The sequence below is a fragment of the Excalfactoria chinensis genome, chromosome 19, assembly GCF_039878825.1.
Source record: "Excalfactoria chinensis isolate bCotChi1 chromosome 19, bCotChi1.hap2, whole genome shotgun sequence".
In the NCBI taxonomy this organism is placed as follows: domain Eukaryota; kingdom Metazoa; phylum Chordata; class Aves; order Galliformes; family Phasianidae; genus Excalfactoria; species Excalfactoria chinensis.
In genome coordinates this window covers 8,104,997-8,126,362 of record NC_092843.1, presented here as the reverse complement: position 1 = coordinate 8,126,362, position 21,366 = coordinate 8,104,997, and the positions used below count along the sequence as shown (strand labels likewise).

The 21,366-nt window shown below is 39.5% G+C and overlaps 1 protein-coding gene across 1 annotated transcript; it reads left to right on the top strand.

The window, feature by feature from the left end:
* The first annotated feature begins 630 nt into the window (after positions 1–630).
* NOS2 (nitric oxide synthase 2) lies at positions 631–18,141 on the top strand. Its single transcript, XM_072353687.1, has 26 exons — positions 631–751; positions 1,116–1,194; positions 1,745–1,867; positions 1,956–2,104; positions 4,032–4,194; positions 4,582–4,673; positions 5,080–5,221; positions 5,569–5,708; positions 6,304–6,478; positions 7,058–7,159; positions 7,767–7,961; positions 8,338–8,420; positions 8,739–8,883; positions 9,119–9,223; positions 9,675–9,724; positions 9,816–9,990; positions 10,449–10,581; positions 10,995–11,073; positions 11,974–12,152; positions 12,741–12,904; positions 13,724–13,934; positions 14,277–14,364; positions 14,968–15,089; positions 15,684–15,832; positions 16,527–16,721; positions 17,290–18,141. The coding sequence occupies exons 1-26, from the start codon at positions 645–647 to the stop codon at positions 17,353–17,355; spliced, it is 3,411 nt and encodes a 1,136-aa protein (XP_072209788.1). The 5' UTR covers positions 631–644; the 3' UTR covers positions 17,356–18,141.
* The last annotated feature ends 3,225 nt before the right edge of the window (positions 18,142–21,366 follow it).

Here is a 21,366-nt window from a genome sequence, read left to right as displayed (position 1 = left end):
ACAGAAAATCTGTGTTATAGTGAATAAAAATAAACTGCTTGCGTTCTTATATAACTGCTAGATTTTACATTCAAATATGTGCCATGTATATATATATCTTACCAAATACAGAATTCAGCATCTTAGAATTCCATTTGGTTCAGGCAACAGGATATATTGCAAAATGCTTTGATTTAATTGATTTTTTTTTTTCCCTGATGATAATCATTGTATGAATAACAGCAAAATTTTACATCCTTTTTCCTTGCGAAGATACGGTGATAGGAATTAGTACAACATTTATGACAACATTTAATGGAAAACAAAGAACACTTCAAGGTGTGTCTTTCAGAGAAGTTAAGCATGGATGTGTTGGCTATTTTAGGCTTTTACCTAATAATAGAGTAAAACATGGTTGTGGCACTACTAAAAATAATAGTTCTCCCTGTCGGTGTGTCATTCTATAAGCATCAAGACAGTTTTAAATGCTGAAAGTTAGTTAGATCAAAGTCGTTAATCTGCAGTTTCTGCATCCTATTAGAGGGAGTTTCCTTCTTAGTCAAAAACTGACCTTGTGGTTTTTTTTCTCTCCTCAGAAGCGTTCCCACATCGCACAAAGCAAGATTTCAGCACTGTGAAGTAAAAGCATAAATAAAGTGTACAAAATGCTGTGCCCATGGCAGTTCGCATTCAAACCTCGTGTTATTAAGAGCCAGCCCTCTGAAGAGAAGGATATCAATAATAACGTGGAGAAAGATACAAAGGTCCACGGGTAAGATCTTTGTAATCGTTTCGTGGTTTTGCTTTTGTTTGAAAAGGAAGGATACAAAGTAACACGGGGCTGTGCTGCGTGCTTCCCCCGCAGTAATTTTAACAAAAGAGCGGTTGTCCCTGGGGGCACAGGGTGGTGTTGATTTAGTAAGGTGGTGTTGGTTTACTGAGGTACATTTAAGCTTTTGTATACATCACTGAGGAAATAAATTATTGTAGTTTAACTGTCATGGTTCTAAATTTATCTGGTATGCTATAATGGTTACATGTTTGCTGGACTTAGGAGGCATTTGTGTGCTATAAAAACATGAAAGTAAAACCGAAGTGTGTTGCTTTCTACTGAATTGTCTTTTTCTCTTTTAAAGCTTTGTGAAAGATGATGCCAAATTACACAATCTAAGCAAGAAGCAGACACCGATGTCACCTATAATCGCTTCAGCAGAGGTCAGTGATGGAGAGGGGTCTGTTTCTAGTTTCACTGATACAACAGTTCACACAGGTTGTGCTTACTGCTCAGAACCTTTCAGAGTTTTCATGCAAGGAGTAACTGTGGTTACAAGAGCTTAGGGGTGCTGTGAGATCTCTGGATCAAAGCTCTTTTCTGAATGAAAAGGTGCTTTGGAAAGTCTTGATGCCAGGTACATGGTCCAGGAGGACTGGAGTGCCAAATTCCTTTATTCCTTTGAAATCCTAGCTTTGTCCTTTCTCTAATTTTGTCTGATTTTCCCCCAAGACTATGACTTTGAAATTACAGAGCTGTTTGTAGTGGCAGGTTCTGTTTGGTTAGTACAAAAATGTTTTTGGCTGTTTCATGTCAAACTGTAGATCAGGTCAATAGATTGGTACTCAAATGAATAAATACTCATGTTGGAGAAGATCTTTCAATTTTACCTTTAAATTGTAGTATTTGAAATTAAAATAAAAATAAAATCAAAACATTATGATATTTAATAGGTGTGAAGATAGTATATATTTTTATCTTTTCTATGGCCAGAAACCCCCACAAAATGGTATCAAAGCTTCAAACCAGATATCAAGATGTCCTAGACATGTAAAAGTAAGGAACTTGGAAAATGGATCCAGCCTTCTTGACACATTACACCTGACAGCAAAGGAGGTATGACAGAAACCTAAGCAGTAATTTTTCTTAACTTTCTAAAGATCTGTAGTGCAACATTGCTTTTTAAATTTTTGTTATTTTCCAGGTTATCAATTGTCGGACCAAAGCTTGCCAAGGAGCACTCATGACCCCAAAGGGCCTGGTGAGAGGCACTAGAGATGGGCCAGTTCCTGCAGTGGAGCTTCTACCTCAGGCAATAGACTTTGTCAAGCAGTACTACAGTTCATTTAAAGAGTAAGCTAACTGTATCTTCAGTTTTTGAATAAAAATCCTCTATGTATGTCCCTACCTGTCTGTAGGACTAGGCTGCTTAATTTCTTCAGAGGTATTGGCAGTTACATAGCATGCTTCCAAAAAAGAGGTGATTATTAGAAAATGTGAACAGAATCATTACTGCACTTCATATGCTGCTTCTGCAATCATGGGTCTAGAGATTACTACTGTGGGCTCTTTCAGTGCATTTCTCAGCCCCATCCCTTCAGAGTGCATTGCACTATAGAATAGAATAGTAGAATAATAGTAGAATAAGCAGGTTCTTTGGGGCTCTTCCAGAGTGTGACTTTCTTAACATTGGATGTTAATGGGATGATCTCCTACTTGGATTAGTTTCAGACATGTGGGTAATGCTTGTAGTTTGTGCTGTTCCAATCATCTTTTCTCCATGTTCTTTTATTGTATGTTTTGCTTCTCAAGGCTTTGACCAGAGTGTGGAAGGACAGTTGATACCACAGAGCTTCTCAACCTTGCTCTGTGCTATTATCAACAAAAGACGACTGAGCATGCTGAGAGCAATGCTCTTGCTTCAGAATTGGTTTGTTTTTACAAAACTAGAGATGGTGGAGAGAGATCTTGTTGTGGGAAAAGCTGGAAGAGCTGCTTAAGGTCCAAGAATTTGCAGTGATGAAGTTTTTGAGTGACAAGCTTTCAGTGACAATTCAGCATTTGCGTATTTTACTATAAAATACTATCGGGCTCAGCCACATAACGGCTTCTTCTTTAGAGACTTTGAACTCTTCTACAGAGCTTTATTCCAGCAGAATCTCTCAGAATATCCCTGTTTTACATACAGACTGTGGTTATTTGTCAGCATATCACATTTGCATGTCTCTGTGCCTGTGGTATTTGATCACACTGATTTGCACTGTCTTACGTGCTTGCCCTTGATCTTTCATCTTGTTGAAAATGTGAAAACTCTCAGACAGTGCAGGCTATTTTCATTCTGTCTGTAGACCAACACAACAATTTTTTTTTGTGCTGTGATAAATATTTCCTAATGTTTTGACTTCATTTTCTATTATCAAACTAGAAAAATTTAGTTTCCTTAACAAAATAATTGCTCAGCACTTCCTTTTTTTTGTGTGTCAAAATCTTACCTTCTTTGCTCAGAAGACCTCTGTCCCTGTGAAAGTAATTGAACTTAGAGAGAACAGTCAGTGTATTCCCATGTTGGGCTGAAGCTGATCTGTTCTCTAAGTTCTATTTGATTGTGTTTTGACAGTTTTTACCAAACTAGTCTGGAAAATCCAAATTTAAACTGAAAATTTGCACAAAAAAAACTTGTCATCAATGAATACTTGCATTGGATGGTGAAAGGACAGTGTTGCTAGTTCAGTTTCTATTGTGGTGGTTTCTGTCATTTGTACTCAGTAAGGACAATTCCTAAATTCAGAAGCCACGAAAAAGATCTGACCTCAGTCAAAATCCTATGTATTTAGCTCATTCTTTCACATGGAATGCCTGCTGCATTGGATAAAAAATTTCAGACCCTAGGCTGCTGCAATAAGTAATAGCTACACTTTGGGGACATTGAGGTAATGAATGCTTTTATAAATGATAAGGTATGTTGACCCGTTTCACACCCAAATAGTGTGGGTACATGAGAAGGACAGATTTCTCATAGTATGTCAAATGTACACTATCTGAAGCAGTATAGCTACCAGTCCCTTCCTTGGAAATGGGCTCTACCTGCCTAGTAGTAAATAAACTCAGCAATGCAGATAGAGGTCTCTTGCAAAAGGATGCTTTGCCATTCAAAACTTGATGTTTTCAGCAGTGTCTGAGCTCTTCTTGACCCAGAACAAAATAGGCATCTGCAATTTAGATCAGCTGAAAGTAATGAAATTTTCATTGTTTCTTTTCATGGCTGTTTCCTGTTCAACAGGTTAAAAATAGAAGAGCACCTGGCCCGACTAGAAACAGTGACCAAAGAGATAGAAACAACAGGAACCTACCATCTGACAAAGGATGAGCTGATCTTTGCTGCCAAACAGGCCTGGAGGAATGCTCCAAGATGTATTGGGAGAATCCAGTGGTCCAATCTACAGGTAACTTATGACTCTAAAAATTATGGGCTGAATAGCTGTCTGCTGCACATTGGTAAAACATGCCATTTGCTTCATCTGAGGGCTGTCCTTCCTGTACATATCATAAAATCAATATTTTCTTGTACTTCTCTGTTCCATAGTTGAAGGAAAACTTAAATAGGATTGGTTATAGTTAGGAACCAATTAGGTTATGGAAGCAGGTCCATCTCTTGGGCCTCGGAGAATTGTTACACGTGAAAATAACAGTAAAAATAAACCTTTCCTATTGGAGCTAGACGTGAATTGAGAAATAATGATTTCCTATCCTTAACTGTGTTAGAAAAATAACATGCTTATATTACTCTTTCAAAATATTTTTTTTCTTTACCTTTTTGGGGAAACATACAGGTATTTGATGCACGTGATTGTAAAACAGCCAAGGAAATGTTTGAATATATCTGTCGCCATATTCAGTATGCCACAAACAAAGGAAATATAAGGTAGGTCTCTTTTATTTCATTTGAATTTTAAATAACAAAAATTCCATCTAGATCTGGATTCAGAACTCCACAATAGACCTGATGTGGTCTATCTAAATATTTTGACAACTTGTCTTTGCTCTTAGTTCTTCTGGTACTTACGTGTTCCTCTCACATGCACCATCAACCATTTTGGAAGCTTCTAACATTTGTGGCTGATGTTGCAAAAAGATTCCATAATTCCTGGGGAAATAAATGATTTGAAGACTTGGGAAGGTGGGCTGGAAGAATGAATTATATTATTCTTAATGATGTTTATTTTAGAAATATAAAATAATTGCTGCCAGTAACAATTTATGTCTTAATAATCAAAATGTATTTGATGTGCTGCTGTGTTGTAATTGGGTTTGATCATTTCCCTGAGCAGATCAGCCATCACCATCTTCCCTCAGAGAACTGATGGGAAACATGATTTCCGTGTTTGGAACAGCCAGCTCATCCGATATGCTGGATATCAAATGCCAGATGGGTCTGTCATAGGAGACCCTGCAAGTGTGGAGTTCACGAAGGTATAGTTCCAAATACAGTCATAACTGTTCTCCATCTTGTTTAACTCACCCATGTTTCATTTATTTTTCTTGCCTTTTTTTTTATGCAGTCTGGGAGGGAGCTATGTATTTCCTGCCCCACAGATAATAGGTGCAGGCTGAAGCAATAACTTCTTGCTATCCAGTAAAATACTACCCTCCATCTCAGAACAGAGAGAGCTCCTCTTAAGTCAGCGGCATAATCTGTACTTGAGTGGCTTGTCATGGTCTTGTTTGAGTGGGAAGACAACCTTTAGCACTAAGAATTTTCCTCAGAGGGTTAACAGAGGGGAGGACTTCAAAACTGAAATTCACTTTCTTACTTACAGTTGTGCATTGAGCTTGGCTGGAAGCCGAAATATGGCCGCTTTGATGTAGTTCCACTTATTCTCCAAGCAAACGGCCAAGATCCAGAAATATTTGAATACCCGCCAGAGATTATCCTTGAAGTGCCAATGGAGCATCCAAAGTAAGCCATATTTTGCTAATTGCATTTTTGCCACTGCCTCACCTTGGCAGGTGCTTGCACTGTTCTTGTGGCAGTTATTTTATGAGCTCTTTGTTAGGATGAAATGATGGTAAATTGTCCTGAAAGGCAAAATTCCTGTTAGAACAGTAAAATGAGATTTAAATTAACAAAGTCAATGATAGTTCTGTTGGGCATTTTTTTAATATTCTCCATTTCAATCAGATTCAGAATTAAAAAACAAAACAAACAAAACCAAAAGACAAACAAAAACAACATAGTTTCTTATGCCAGTGGAATACGCATATAAAATATGGTTGCACTTGCAACAAAATGCTTATTGCTTTTTTTTTTTCCTTTGTTTCTTGCTTCATCTTTGCTTTAGAAGTGGGTTGCAGATTGCAGAACTCTATCATACTGTTCCTCAATTTCCTTAGCAGGCCATTTCACATTGTATGTGAAAGATTTGCTGCAAGCTTTTGCAGATTGCTTGTGGGTTGGTCTCCCTACAGACAGTGCTCTTTCACTTCCTGGGCTTCTCTGGTTGTTACCTAAGGGAGGAATGCATAAAGTAACAAATTAAATGTTTACTTAACAGATATGAATGGTTTAAGGAATTGGATCTGAAGTGGTATGCTCTGCCTGCTGTTGCCAACATGCTCCTTGAGGTGGGAGGCCTGGAATTTACTGCATGTCCTTTCAACGGCTGGTACATGGGAACAGAGATTGGAGTGCGAGACTTCTGTGATGTACAGCGGTACAATATCCTGAAGGTAATTTCCTGAGATGAAGGATTTCGTGACTTTGAGAAGAGAATGGATTTGAATGAGAATGGGTGAAACGTTTCTGAAAAAGAGATACTGTCAGCCTTTACACCTGTAAAAAAAAAAAAAAAACAAAAAAACCCATGTTGTCTTAAAGGCTATTTCCCCCAATTTTAACATGAGTACTGCTGATTCAGGAATTTTGGTCTTTGACTGCAAATATCTCAGAGATGTATCTGTTACTAGTTCCAGTCTGTTGCTGACAAGGCAATGGAGTCCTGGATGTTAGTTGCAGGTACTGGGCTCCTTGCCTCTGCAAATTAATAATGATGACTTAGAACCAGATGCTGCCATTCACTAGCCATTTGGTCCAACAGAGCCTTTTTCCCTTCTCAGAACTAGAATAGCCTCATGATCCCTCTAAAACCAAATGTGTGCAGCTGTCACTTTCCCCATCATAAGATTGACCTTTCTCCTTTCTTGAATATTTTTATCTGCATATTAACATGATGAGGTGGAGAAATCATGACTTGTACATATGGGACAGTAAACTTGCTTTTCCCTTTTTTCTCTCTTTTCCACTTATAGGAGGTTGGAAGAAGAATGGGACTGGAAACCAACAAACTTGCATCATTGTGGAAGGACCGAGCTGTTGTAGAGATTAATGTGGCTGTGCTTCATAGCTTCCAGGTAAACCAGTGAGTCTCGTATCTGGAAACACATTGAATACTGTGTGTTTCATTTCACTTACAACAACTTTATACAAATATAGTGCCAGTGGACCAACACTCAATAGACATGAGGTTACCAATATAATTTCAATGGAGTTATAATCTGGGAAAGCAGAGGAATGTAAATGCCCTCTTGTTGCCGGAAAAAAGCAATACCTTGGATAGAGGGAAAAGGGGGGAAAAAAAAGAAAAGGAAGTTAGAGGCAAGAGTATTCATCTTTTTAGCCCAGATGTTTAAGTGTCAAAATCTGCATAAAGCTACAGAATTCATGGATTTCATTCACAATTACAGTCTCTTTAAGATATTATGACATTATAAAAGGTGGGTAAAAATGAAACATAGTTTTTGAGCATGTATTCTCAATGCTGGAAAGGTAAAATGCTGATGTTACAAATAAATAAAAAAGGACTTAATAAAAATTCTTAGTCAAAGGTCCACCTACATTTTCATTTTATAGTTGTTAGTAGAAAAAATTTTCCAACGCTGTATAAATTAAAATTAAAGATTACTTTAACTACGGAATGGACTTTATATATATATATTTCTCTTTTTGCAATTATTCTAGAAACAAAATGTTACTATCATGGATCATCACTCAGCTGCTGAGTCCTTCATGAAATACATGCAGAATGAGTACCGTGTGCGAGGAGGCTGCCCAGCTGATTGGGTGTGGATTGTACCTCCTATGTCAGGGAGCATAACTCCTGTGTTCCACCAGGAGATGCTGAACTATGTCCTCACTCCCTTCTTTTACTACCAGGTACACACTGTCAAAAGAATAAAGATTCTAGCAGATGATAATATGAGATACAGAAAAGTCTGGATGAAAAGCCCATTCTTCATACTGTTCTTAGTCTTGGTATATACAAATAAAAATGTACTGGATAAATTCATAAAAGAATGGGCAATTTCTCTTATACTGTGCAAGATAATTTTAGTTCTGTTGAATTCCTAGGCTACAAATAAAATGCAATTTAGTGCTGTAGGAACTGATCATAAATGTAAAATAAATGACAGATCATAAATGTAGATCCTGTCAAATCTGTCCCTTTCAATTGCACTGTACGCAAGTTGTGTATTTGTTGTTTTGCTTATCCACCATTACTTATCTGAAACTTAGCTTTTTTTAATTGAAGGTGGATGCATGGAAAACACACATCTGGCAAGATGAGACCCGTAGGCCAAAGAAAAGAGAAATAAAGTTGAGCATTTTGGCCAAGTAAGTTGTTCAAATAAACATCGTGATTTTGTCAAAATATTTTATTTTTCTGGTGCTTCTCTTACACATTTTTTAAATAATTATCACGGTAGGGATGACCTGATTTATTTGAATTATAGACTTCCATGTAAAAATCTAGATAATGTTTATATCTAATGCTCTTATTCAGGGCTTTCTGTATTGTATTGCTTCTTAACAATCTTCCAAGGAAAAGCCATGCTCAAAATGAGCCTTATCTAGGAAGCTGCTTGTGCATCAGTCTGAATTTCTACACAGCTATATTCAAAGTGATACATGTTGTGCTTTTTTTCCCCTCAGGGCTGTACTCTTTGCGTCATTACTCCTGCGAAAAACAATGGCAGCCAGGTCCAAGGTGACTGTGATCTATGCAACAGAGACTGGGAAGTCAGAAACATTAGCCAACAATCTGTGCAGTTTGTTCAGCTGTGCCTTCAACACTAAGGTAAGGAAATACAGATCACTTAAACTAAGCAGAAGATGAAGTTTGCTTAGTTTTATCAGGTTCTGCAAAGTTTTTCATTCTCTAATCCTGTGTTTTGTATGTTCTCTAAATGTAAGTTAGACCTTAGATACTGACTTTTTTCACATAGAATAATGCCTTGTAAATTTGGTCAACAGTCACCTGACAATCAGAGAGATCTAAACTAGTAGTTTCTCATGAGCTTTATATCTTCCAGATTCTGTGCATGGATGAGTACAACATCAGTGACTTGGAGAAAGAAACACTTCTTTTAGTGGTTACTAGCACTTTTGGAAATGGAGATTCTCCAAATAATGGAAAGGTACTTATTTACCTCAGAAGCACATATGCAACTCAGCTCAGAGACTGCTGAGATGAGCACTTCAGAGTTCTCTCTGGTGACCAGTGATAGGACCTGAGGGAACAGCATGAAGCTGCTTCAGGGGAAGTTAAGACAGAAATAGGAGATGGTTCTTTACCGAGTGGGTAATTGGGCACTGGACTGGGCTACTTAGGGAAGTCACCATGGCACCAAAATGCTGGAGTTCAAGAAATGTTTATGAAACACTCTTAGACGTATGGTTTAATTTTTAAGTAGCCTTTTGTGGAGTCAGGAATTGAACTTGATTCTTTTGGCTCCCTTTCTTCTCAGGGTATTCTGTGTTTCAAAGACAAGCTTTCATTTCTCATGTACATAAGGTATAGATCAGAGTCTCACTTTTAAATCAAAGAATATTTTTCTAACATTAAATGTTTAATGAATTTTTATACAGACATTGAAGAACTCCTTGCTCACCCTGAAATTGCTGAGAAAGAAAATTAGGTAAAAATAATTTGTTATTTTGTTTACATATGGTGAGTCCTTTTGTATTTCATTCATCATAACATAGCAGTCTTATTTGTGTCTCCTGCAGATACGCTGTGTTTGGTTTGGGCTCCACCATGTATCCCGAGTTCTGTGCCTTTGCTCATGCCATTGACCGAAAACTGTCCCAAATGGGGGCTTTGCAGCTTGTTCCAGTGGGTGAAGGAGATGAACTCAATGGTCAAGAAGAAGCCTTTCGCACATGGGCAGTCACTGCATTCAAGGTGACTATATAAATAATCTAGATTATGTGTTAGTTCATTCATTCATTTCAATTATTTTGGGGATAAAATAGGGAATAATGAAAGAAAGCAGAAGTGGATTGTTATCTGAATTTTGAACTTCCCTTTCATCATCTGCTGCTTGTCTAAATTGTAGGAGAAACAGGATCCCTTTTGTGTAATTTCTTAGTATTCACATAAAGTTCCACAAATCCTGCTGGATAATGAGACACCCAGTATAAGTAAGGATGGTAGCATCAGACCTCTTAATTTTGCTAAGTTGATCTTTTTTATTTTTTAGCTAGATTGATGTAGAAGTGGAAACTTGGCGAAATGCTGTAGCATTACTGAATTCAACAGATTCAATAAACAGCAGTCAGTGAAACTGAAATCTCCCCATAAACATAGCACCAGCAAATGAACAACAAACATATGACAATGTAATTACTACTTTTTTCTAGACTGCCTGTGACATTTTTGACATCTGTGGGAAAAACAGTATTCGGTTACCTGAGATGTACTCATCGGATGACAGCTGGAATCCTAAGAAACATAGGATAGTACATGACTCTCAAACCATGGACTTGACTAAAGGTATTTGAACTGACTTTCAGCTTCCTCTATCAATTTTACTTCATATAGGTCTGGATTGAAAGGTTGTCTGATGTTGGTAACAGTCATACTACAGCACTAGGTGGTGGAATTCCTGTAATGAAATAGTGGTCAAAGAAAAGAAGATATCATTTTACACTGAATAAATCATTACATCTTCCAGTACAAAAACATCAGAATACCAGAGCTGATATACATTTTGACAAACCCAGAAGAATTAGAGTTGAGATGCTCTTAGTCAGAGAAGCCATACATAGCGGACATAAAGGCTGACAAGAAGTATATGGTGTTCTAGAGCAGGCGTGGTTCAGTTCTTTTCTCTGTATTCTTGGAAGATCTATTAAACAAACCTAACGAGAGAATTTTTCATTAATCATGTCCTCTTTTCTCAACAGCACTGGCAGACATTCATGCAAAGGATATAATTCCAATGAAGCTGAAATTCAGGCAGAATCTTCAGAGTTTCAAATCCAGGTATGATACCTCATTCCTTTGAATACTGTGGTACATTTTATTAAAATCTTAAATAATTGAGATGTTTAGTTATAAACATCTCTTCCCTGTGTTACTGATAAATATATTCAAATTTTGTACCATTCTCAGTAGAAGTAAATCATTATTACCAGACCACAACTATAGTTAGGGACGCCACCTCTGTTTTCATAGTAGCTGATTTCCCACTGGAGTCTCTGGCAGCAGAGGGAACTATATAACTTGATGAATATGGCCCTCTGATATCTAAGTGTGGAAGGTCAGGTGTATGGTCCCTCTCCTTTGCTTTATCTGCTACCTGCCAGACAAACATTTACTTCATTTAGGAGGGATAAAATGGCTCCTTAATAGAGGGGAAAAAATAAAAGTTGAGGATAGAAAGAGATAGTACAAGAAGCTGCTATGGGTTTTACTACAAAGCAAGCTGAGACAACATAAAAATACAAAAAGATAATAAATGCACTGGCACCTGTCTTAGAAACAGCATTCATGGATGCCTCTTCAGCATCCTCTAGGAAATCCTCTTCATCCCTGTTCTAAATGCAGTGTTCTTATAGGATGTGCTCTGAGCAGCTGTATGTGTGAGCTATTCAGTCTTCAGTAGGGCTGCATTTCCTGTCATTGGCTGACTGCAGGCATACTTGTTCTATACTAGGCAGATCAGGCAGCACTTCAGCATCTTATTTGTTTTCATAGAAGTCCTTCACATCTCTGTACTTTTTTTTAAAGTCTCCATGAATTATTAAGTTAATCTGATAATTTGAGAATGAACAGTAAGCCCTTGCCAGCTCTCACTTCACATCTGTATCTTTTCTGTGTAACTTAAGGGAAATCCTGTCCACGTAATCATGGTCTAACTGATCTCTTCTTTTCTATATCTAGTCGTGTTACCATTCTAGTTAAGCTTTCCTGTGAGACTAATCAGGAAGTGCGCTACCTGCCTGGAGAACATATTGGGATTTTCCCAGGCAACCAGCCAGAATTAGTCCATGGCCTCATTGCACGTGTTAAGGATGCCCCTGCAGCTGATCAGACTGTCAGACTTGAAACCTGTACTGAAGGTAAGTCAGTTCCTTTCACATCTGATAACAGAGGATATTTGATAAGTTTTCCTAAAACTCATGAGAATTCTTATAGGCTGAATTTTGCTGATGCTTTTAAGTATTATTCTAATTCTAGATTCTGTTTTTATGTACTAAGGGGGTTCATAGTAACTTCACCAGTATTATCTGATATTTTGGGCTGACGCTATTTGTAATTCAGTTCCTAAATTGACTATCGACTGCAATGAAATCAGTCTACAGTTTCCTTATTGTGGTTACCTATCAATATCTTAAAATGGATTTATATGTCATGACCATTTTTTTTACATCTTAGTAGCTGCAGTCTGTGGAATCATGGGAATCTTAGGATGCAGAAAGATGATTTCCATCATTCTTTTCCCTTAAAACACAGTGTTTTGTTACCATGTGACTCTCTGCATCAGATTCTCTACTCACGAAGAGCTTGAAAGCTCACATTAACCTGTGGTCCAGACCTGTATGCAACCTAATCGGAAGTCATATTTTAAAAGGCACTGAGTTTTGCAAAGCACCACAGTTGTTAAATGCCTTGGGAATTGCCACATGATCTACTTCCCTTGTTTCCAGGTGGCTATTGGGCAAGTGAGAAAAAGATTCCTGCATGCACACTCTCCCAGGCCTTGACATACTTACTTGATATCACCACGCCACCCTCCCAACAACTTCTAAAAAAACTCTCCCAGCTGGTAACAGCGGAAGCGGACAAACAGAGACTGGAAGTTTTATGTCATGTAAGTAATTAGGGCTGGAGTTACACTAAAAGCGCTACGTAATGGATCCATCAGCGCCTTTCTAAAGCAGAAGCTTTAGAAATGCTTGTAGTGATGGTGTTTGAGTTCCATTCCTCTGTTACATATTCTGTGAGCGTGTAAAACCAACCACAGTGAGAGAAAGAAAGGGTGATCTTATGGTTTAACTTATGCGTGGGAATCAAGAGTTTTCTTCAGATCTGGTATTTCCTGTGTGGTTATGGGTGGGTCATTTTTCCTGCCTGTTTCTCTCACTTGCCCTGTGGTGTTTTTTGATGAGACACCATTAAAAAATCTCAGAGTTTGCTGAGGGAGATGTTGCAGAGGAGCTGTTAGGTATTTTTGTCATAGAATTTGATACTGACAAAGTAGAAGCGAAGTCACTTCAAGTAAGCAAACACTCGTAGGTGTGGCTACTGCTTTATTCTGCTGGGATCAGCAAACACTCAGTAAGTCCTCAACAGGACCTGAGCCTACACAGCTTTGTGGATATCCCATAGCCAGGGGGCTGAAAAACAGTATCTACTTCAGTTTCTATATCCTCTCTGAGAGAACATATATGTGAGAGAAATGATGGTGGGTATTTCTGTTTTTAAGAATTAAACAACTTTTTCAGGAAACCCCAGTATTAGTCTTGGGATGGTTTTGAGAATTCTCTGCTGATTTTCACTTCATTGCATATTTGATTTAATATAAAGTAGGAATCATATTTTAAAAGTTTCTTTTCAAACATTTCCTGAACTCAACATGGCCTGGTAACATTGTGATGGTAACATTGTGATGGTGACTTTTGGCTTTTAGAGCACAGAAGAATACAATAAATGGAAGTTCTACAACAGCCCAAACATCCTGGAGGTCCTGGAAGAGTTCCCTTCTGCTGAAGTCTCAACAGCTTTCTTACTGACTCAGCTGCCACTTCTGAAACCCAGATACTACTCCGTCAGTTCCTCCTGTGACATGACGCCCGGAGAGATTCATCTGACGGTTGCGGTGGTAAACTACAGGACAAGAGGTAATGAACTGTTGTGTTGTTTTTTGTTTTATTTCTGTCTTAATTAAATGATATTTAGTCTAAGCTGTGGTTCAGAACAATCTGTGTATGCTGTATGGCATGAAACATATCTGTAAGAGAAAGCTTGTGTTGTGATACCTGCAGAATAGTACATAGTACAGACGCTCGTACTGTATCAGGATTTGTTAAAATACTGCATCACTGGTGTAGCCTTGTTTTATAAATGATGACTAGATCATTTATATCCTTGTTTATAAGCATAATATTAAGTACAAACTATGCTTTTTTAAAAAACAAACACCTTTTGAATGCTTACAAATAATTTTTCTTTCCTCTGATTAGATGGACAAGGGCCATTGCACCATGGAGTCTGCAGCACGTGGTTGAACAAAATAGCTCTCAATGAAACAGTCCCGTGCTTTGTGCGCAGGTGAGTGAATGCCATAGTAAGAAGCCAAGAAAAATCATGGAAAAGGAATCATTAGGCAAATACTTGCTGTATAATTCAGTGAAGCTTTTTTCCCTGTACATCTCCTGAAGTTAATTCCCGTGAAATTTTCAGGAAACTAATGAAAATTTTATTGAATTCTAATGAAGGAAATTGTTCAAAACTTTTAGAAGTCCATTCAGACACGTTTTCTTAGATTCTCCCAAGTGTTAACACCATATGTATGTGGTGCAGACAGACTGGGGAAAAGGAGGGGGCAAAGGGGTGATTGCGTGCTGTTGTCTACCATGTGTGTCAGCTGTACCTTGTGACCTCAGGTAAGGGCTGAATCCAGTTGTTTTTTCTACAAAATCACTGCTGGTTACTCTCCTGAATCACTGGGCACTTATCAGTGTTTATTTTGTAAAGAAAAAAGTAGTGAGTCTGATTCTTCAGTCCTTCAAGATACATTTATCCTCACATAGAAAGGATAATGAGAAGATTCAAGGCAGTAGAGATGATCACTAGATATCATTCTGTCAGCCTTCTAGGAATACTTTTATTCTGAGTGTTATTTTACCTAATCAACATATTTTTGCATGTTAGTGCTGATGGATTCCGACTCCCAGAGGAGCCAGCCAAGCCGTGCATTCTTATTGGCCCAGGAACAGGAATTGCTCCATTCAGAAGTTTTTGGCAGCAGCGACTCTATGACTTGGAAAAGAAAGGTACTTAGAGGGACTGCCACTTGGGGGAGGCCAAAACTCATCAGCCAGAAGACATCTGTAGTCCTCCAAAGAAAATCTCTTCAGGTGGATGTTTTGTTTGGAGAACTACAAAACAGGTGGAGACACTTCTAAACTTTATCTAAGTAACCCATGTAAAGATTTGTCATCACAAGACTGAATCAAACAGTGCACTGAAACAGCCAATAATTCCATCCCACATGTGACCATTCTGGGAGTATACTATGTGTGTAAGTACTACGTTGTTCTACATCTGCCCAGCTCTCACAAAGGGGCCACAATACAGAAAGGAAATATTTTGGCCTGTCTCTATCATTTTGCTTGGGAAACGTGCTTCAGTAGGTGATTCCATGTAGTACTTTGAAGTATCAGGCATATTCAGTCCTAATGCAGATTTCAAATCAGGAGCTGTCACTCTTGCACACACACTCCTCAGAGTTTTAGCAAAGGACTAATTAGAAATAGTGGTTACATTGCCCAACTAAGTTGATATGACAGGGCTCTCTCTGAGGGCAGTAGTATGAGATGATAGGCCTTACTAGGAAGGCTAAAATAACTGTCTGATCTTGGTTTCAGGGATCAAAGGTGGTGACATGATATTACTGTTTGGCTGCCGGCAGCCAGATATGGATCATATCTACAAAGAAGAAGTAGAAGAAATGAAGAGGAAAGGAGTTCTGAAAGAAGTTTTTACAGCTTACTCCAGGCAACCTGGTCAACCTAAAGTAAGGCTGGTTCTTTTGTTCTTTAAGAGTTGGCCCCTTTAGGAAGGGTCCTCCAAGTTAATGTTTGGGCTCTGTTGAACAATTTTATTGAAAAACAAGACAAAGCAAAACAAAACTGTTTGCTTCATTCTGAACAAGTGACAAAAGGCCCCATTCCTCCAAAACGAAGGAGCCTCTCATTGTTCACTTCTGAATGAGCACCATATATGTACAGATGTGTTTTAAATCCTCACTGCCTTATTGATAGGTGTGGTAGACATACAATTAAACCTTTGAGTGCAAAACATCCTTTGAAATTAGAAGCTGGAACATTTTTGGAAACCTTACATTTGGCAGGATATGATAAGCCTGTGAGTTAGAAATGAGCAGGCTCTCATCATCTGTCACCATTTCAGTACTGTTTTTAGCTGTCTTGCCTCTCTAAGCAAGTCAGGAATCTTTGGCAGTGGTAATTGGTTCTAAATAAAAGTCTCTTAATGTACTCTGGTTTAATCAAGGACAGCCTTCAAAGTTGGGACTTGTAGAGAGAGCATTTAAGACATTTTTCCCCTCCTTTGCTGTCATGCACCATGTGGAATAGTTAGGATGTACTGAACCTTCCTGCGTAGGCCCACACTGAGTTTAGAAAAGCCAATAGACAAAGCAGCATTGAAGAGACCTTTTCTAATGATATATATTTTTTTCTGTTTCTAAGGTCTATGTTCAAGATATTCTTCAAAACAAGTTGGAAACCAAAGTGTGTAATATCTTGCATAAAGAGGAAGGGCACCTGTTTGTCTGTGGAGATGTACGCATGGCCAGGGATGTTGCTCAGACTTTGAAGAGGATACTTGTAAAAAACCTGAACCACACAGAACAGCAGGCAGAAGAGTATTTCTTCCAGCTAAAGGTATCCTGTGATGTACAAGGCATTCTTTCCATTCAGACAGTGCTCCAACACAGGTTTCAAAGTCACATTCCAAATCCTACAGGCTGTAATTAGCTTCTTTTCAGCAGCGTGCTAAAGAAATGTGCTTAACTGATCTGCTTAGTCTACTCACCATGATTTAAAATGGATGGTTGCTGTTTGGTTAGGTTGTATGAATGACATGTCATGCTCCTCAACTACATACTGTCATTCTGCACAGTATGTATTTTTTTATGTAGAATTTTTTGATTCCGGGCATTAGATTTGCAGTGTTTCCGGAGCATCAAAAGTTTGACACTTTATTGTATCAAAATAGGAATGTGAGTTTAAGAAATGAATGGGGCAGTCACTGAAAACACAGTGTCTGTGTATGGTGGGCTTTGGAGGACTGTTCTGTTAGCAGAACTTGTCTGGAGTTTGCATGTCTGCAGTTTGGTTCCTTTATTGGCAGCAGGAAAGTCCACCATCACAGAATCAGTCAAGTGAATGCTTACTTAATGTCACAGAAAGATTAATCTCTGGGGTTTTTGTTCTTTGTTTTCTTTTTCAGAGCCAAAAGCGATACCACGAAGATATATTTGGGGCTGCGTTCCCACATGAAGTCAAAAGAATATAAGAGATTTGCAACCCATGTTGGTCCAGGCATGAACCAACAGACACTGAATGTGATATTTGCACATTTGTTCTTGTTTCAAAAATCAAGGGATCAAATGCTCTTCTTTATTTGTGCTAAATGCTGCACATCTGATGGTAGGATTTGACTTCTAAGCTCTAGCCTTAAGTAAGAAAAATATGAAATTTAACTTCTGTTCTTCTCAGACTCTTTTAAGAGATTAACTTAATACTGAAGATGCCAATTATTTTTTTAATTCTATCTAGGTGTACATCTGTCATCTTTTGCAAATAGAAAACATATAAAGCCTAGTCACAAGGAAAACATAGAGGGTTGTGTTTTTTGCTATTAGTGACATTTTTTAGTTTTTTGCCATTGCTGGAAGTGATTTTTTTGTTTGTTTTTTTAATGGACTATTTATGTTTGAATTTATTTATATTATTGTTTTACTGTGCACATTATCTTCACTTCAAAGCAAGTAAGTAGATGGTTGTGACACTTGGAAGCGTGCAGTGATTTGTTGTATCTAAAGGAACTCTTGCAAATGTGATAAAATACAATGGCTTATGAGTGGAAATACCTGCTGCATGCACTTCAAATGTACGCATGTCAGGAGGCAGCAGTTCTGATTTCTGCTCTATATGGTTCAGGTACACCAACCTGAATTTTGTTGTTACAGAGCCTGTAACAATGAGGTTCAGAAAATTCAAAAGCACTTTGTACACTTGATATCAATGCTCTGACATTACTTGATTTGTTTGTAATAAAAGATACCTTTATATTAAGACAAACAGATTGGTGTACGTCTTTGTCCAGTTATCTTCAGCCTGAAAAAGTGCAGGTGGGTTGGTAGATGGAGGAGAACTGCTAAACACAGCCTGAGCTGGTAATTGAGCACCTGGTGAGGGGGTGGCTGGCCCAGGAAGCACAGGTGCAAGCAATTCTCCTGAGCTTCCCACCCGATTGCAAGGGGGTCCACCCTGCTCTGGTCTCATTAAGAGCAAGCCTCTGATGGGAGAATATCTCCTGGGTGAAGGCTGCTTCTTGAGGTGTGTTTTATAACCAGAAGACCCTCATCACCAATTGGGTATGTCAGCTTCTTTTTGTATGTGACTATTGGTATTTCTAATGATGCTTTGCCTGGTATCGCAAAGAACCCATCAGAAGCAGTTTCTCTGCTTCTAAGGGCTGACATGGGGTGTTCTCCAACCAGCAGTCCCTCCTTAAGCAAGGAGCCTATCTATGTGAGTTATGCAGCCTATCTAAGATGAGTTACGCAGTCTTGTTCCTGCTGGAGAGGTGTGAATCTTGCCTTGTGGGCTGTGAACTAAAGAATGCAAAATAACAATTGGAGCAATGTATATTGCCTTAGTTATATTTTGAGTTTGGTTCCTGGCTTTTGCAGTTCCGTCACAGCTTCTTTTTCTGAAATCAGCAGGAATTTATGATGACATTAAAAAGAGATTTTTCCTGTCATCCTTTGTCTCCAGGAGCTGGAATCCAGTGAAAGATTTGATGCTCAAAGTCAACAGTGTCATGTATGTGCAGTGTGTTCCACGTGTACTTCAGGGCAGCTTTAAACATGAGATTAAAAACTGCACCGTAGTTGAAAGGCTGTGGGCAGTGATGGTGGAGAGCAGGAAGTGTTGGACAGCAGGTAGAGAGTGAAGGACAGAGGAGATTCATAGCAAGTATGTGAGTGTTATTTCATCCTTCAACAAATTCTTTGCTTCCGAAGTTTTGAGGTGGGATGGATGTAGAATGAGGCAACTTCCATCTCTGTTAAGAAGGTTCTCAATAAGCCCAGGACTTGCTGAGCTCTGGACTCCAAATAAGTCCAACATAGGCAACAGAAGTTCTATGTTTTAAAGTGCTAGTGTGCGCCTTGCACTTTCAGGAGGTGTTTTATAGCACGGTGTGTTTGCCCTGTGTTTATCAAAATAGGTGTGTTTTCTTGCCAGGAGTGCTCGTCAAGTGGTCCCCTCTGGGTTTAGGGTTTAAAATGCAACGAGTGTTACATCACTCCAGATGTCTGGAGCTCTGTGTGGTCTCTGTGCTTGAGCTTGTCTTCACTGAGATGGGAATGCTTGTTGACTTAGGAGAGGAGGAGGGAGGGAGGGAAGGAAGCTTCTGTTGTCATTCAGAGGAAAGAGATTGTTGGACTATTCACTGGTGAAAGATGGATAAAAAGCTTCAGAATTTTAACTAAGATATAAACAAATGTCATTGTAATAACAATGCAAAGTCATACAGCGTGTTGCACAGATCCCAGGTTGCAGTGTGTTCTTAAGCCTTCAGCAGGAGGTCGGTGATGATGCAAATGCCTCTGGGCTGGGTTAGCTGCTCTTTCTTGGGAGAAAGCATTACCTCGGGTTGGTGGGAGCTGTGCTGCAGTGCTGGGTTACAGCTGCTGGGATGTAATGCAGCCATTCAACAGTGAGCTTCCCTTTGCAGCTGGTGGGATGTAACCTTCCTGTTTGAGGTTATTTAGGGTTGTTTTTTTTTTAGCTGTAGTTAAATAAGTGACCTTGCCCTTCAAGTTTAATTGATAATTACATTCACTATTTCTTTTTCTTTATGAGAAGCATGAAAGCTCAACTTATCTGAGGGCTTTTACTGTTTGCGTAGGAAAGATCTAGATAAGATGGATGAAATGTAAGGCTGTGCTGTGAAGTGCCCAGTCCTTTTCTCTTCAGGGCAGTACAAGGCTGCCGTTATTTTTGGCGTAAAGCTGTTTGGCAGCAGCACAGTGACCCTGGGGTTAACGGATTAATTAACACTGCTGGGTAGTGTTGGCTGGAGCTGGGGCACCCACAGGGAAGGACAGCAAGTTCTGGGGCAGGAGGCAGCTCCCTTGTGTGGCAGCAGGTGGGCAGCCTTCTCCTCGCAGCTGTTGGTGCCTGATCAGTGCAGGCTGAGTCCTGAGGTGATGTGGGTGTGAGGGGACCCCACTGCTTCCCGGCAGCACGAGGGGGTGAATTCCTCCAAAAACAAACACTGTGGGGTGGGCTGTGTGGTGAGATGGGAGCTAAGAAGAAGAGCTTTCATCAAGATAACAATGTTAAAATCCCTTTTGCTGAAGCTTGCTGTGTGGTATCATAACTGAATGGGCAGCTCCACTAGGAGGCAGCTCCAACTGAGAGCTCTGCTCAGAGCTCAGGCCCTGCTCTTCCCCTCCTGTTTGCTGAGCAGTCCTGTAGTGCTGAGCTGGCTCAGCCTCGCTCCCAGTACGGTTTGATGCTCTGAGAAGTCAGTGTTGGAGCTCTTAAAGCCAGGTGACTTGTCCCATTGTAGCAGGTGGGAAAGCTTTCTGGTGCGTGCTGAGCAGCTGCAGTGATGTTGGGGCTGCAGGTGCAACCCGGAGTTGTGCAATGGGACGGGTAGCTGCTGAGAGGGCACTGGGTTCTCACTGCCATCGTGGTGCCATTTCATACTATTTGTGGTGAAAGTACGAGTGGTTATGGCAAAAAAGGAACTTGAACAGCATCTCTGTTCCATCTATTAAACAAGTTGAAGTTTGCTGGCTGTCCTGCAGCTGAAGGGCTTTTGCATTTGACTTATAAGAGGAAAGAAGATGATCCTTGTCTGCAGGGACAGTTAGAATATCAGCTGGGCGGATGTCAGTGACAGCTCAAAGCAAACCTGCCACAGGTTGAGTCAGTGTAGGGAAAGGGGCTGATGGACGTGACATGGTGCTTGTTTCTGAGCCCTTGCTATCACAGGCTCCAACAGTTTTTATTCCTCCCTGGCTGGGCTTTGCAGGACTGCAATAATTGAGGAACAAAGAAACTTATTTCTGCTGCAGCCCCGAGGCCAGGGGGCTCCTCAGCTCTGCGGGCAGTGCAGGATGAGCTGCTTGTGCTTTAGTTTAGCTACAAGTGGGTGTGGGGGTGGGAGGGAAGGTCAGACCACAATTCTGTGACAGTTGCTTTATCCAGAGCAAAGATTTATTTGCTGAAAAGATCGCTGTGTATCCTGGAGTTCAATAGCATAATGTGCACTTTTTTCCCCCCT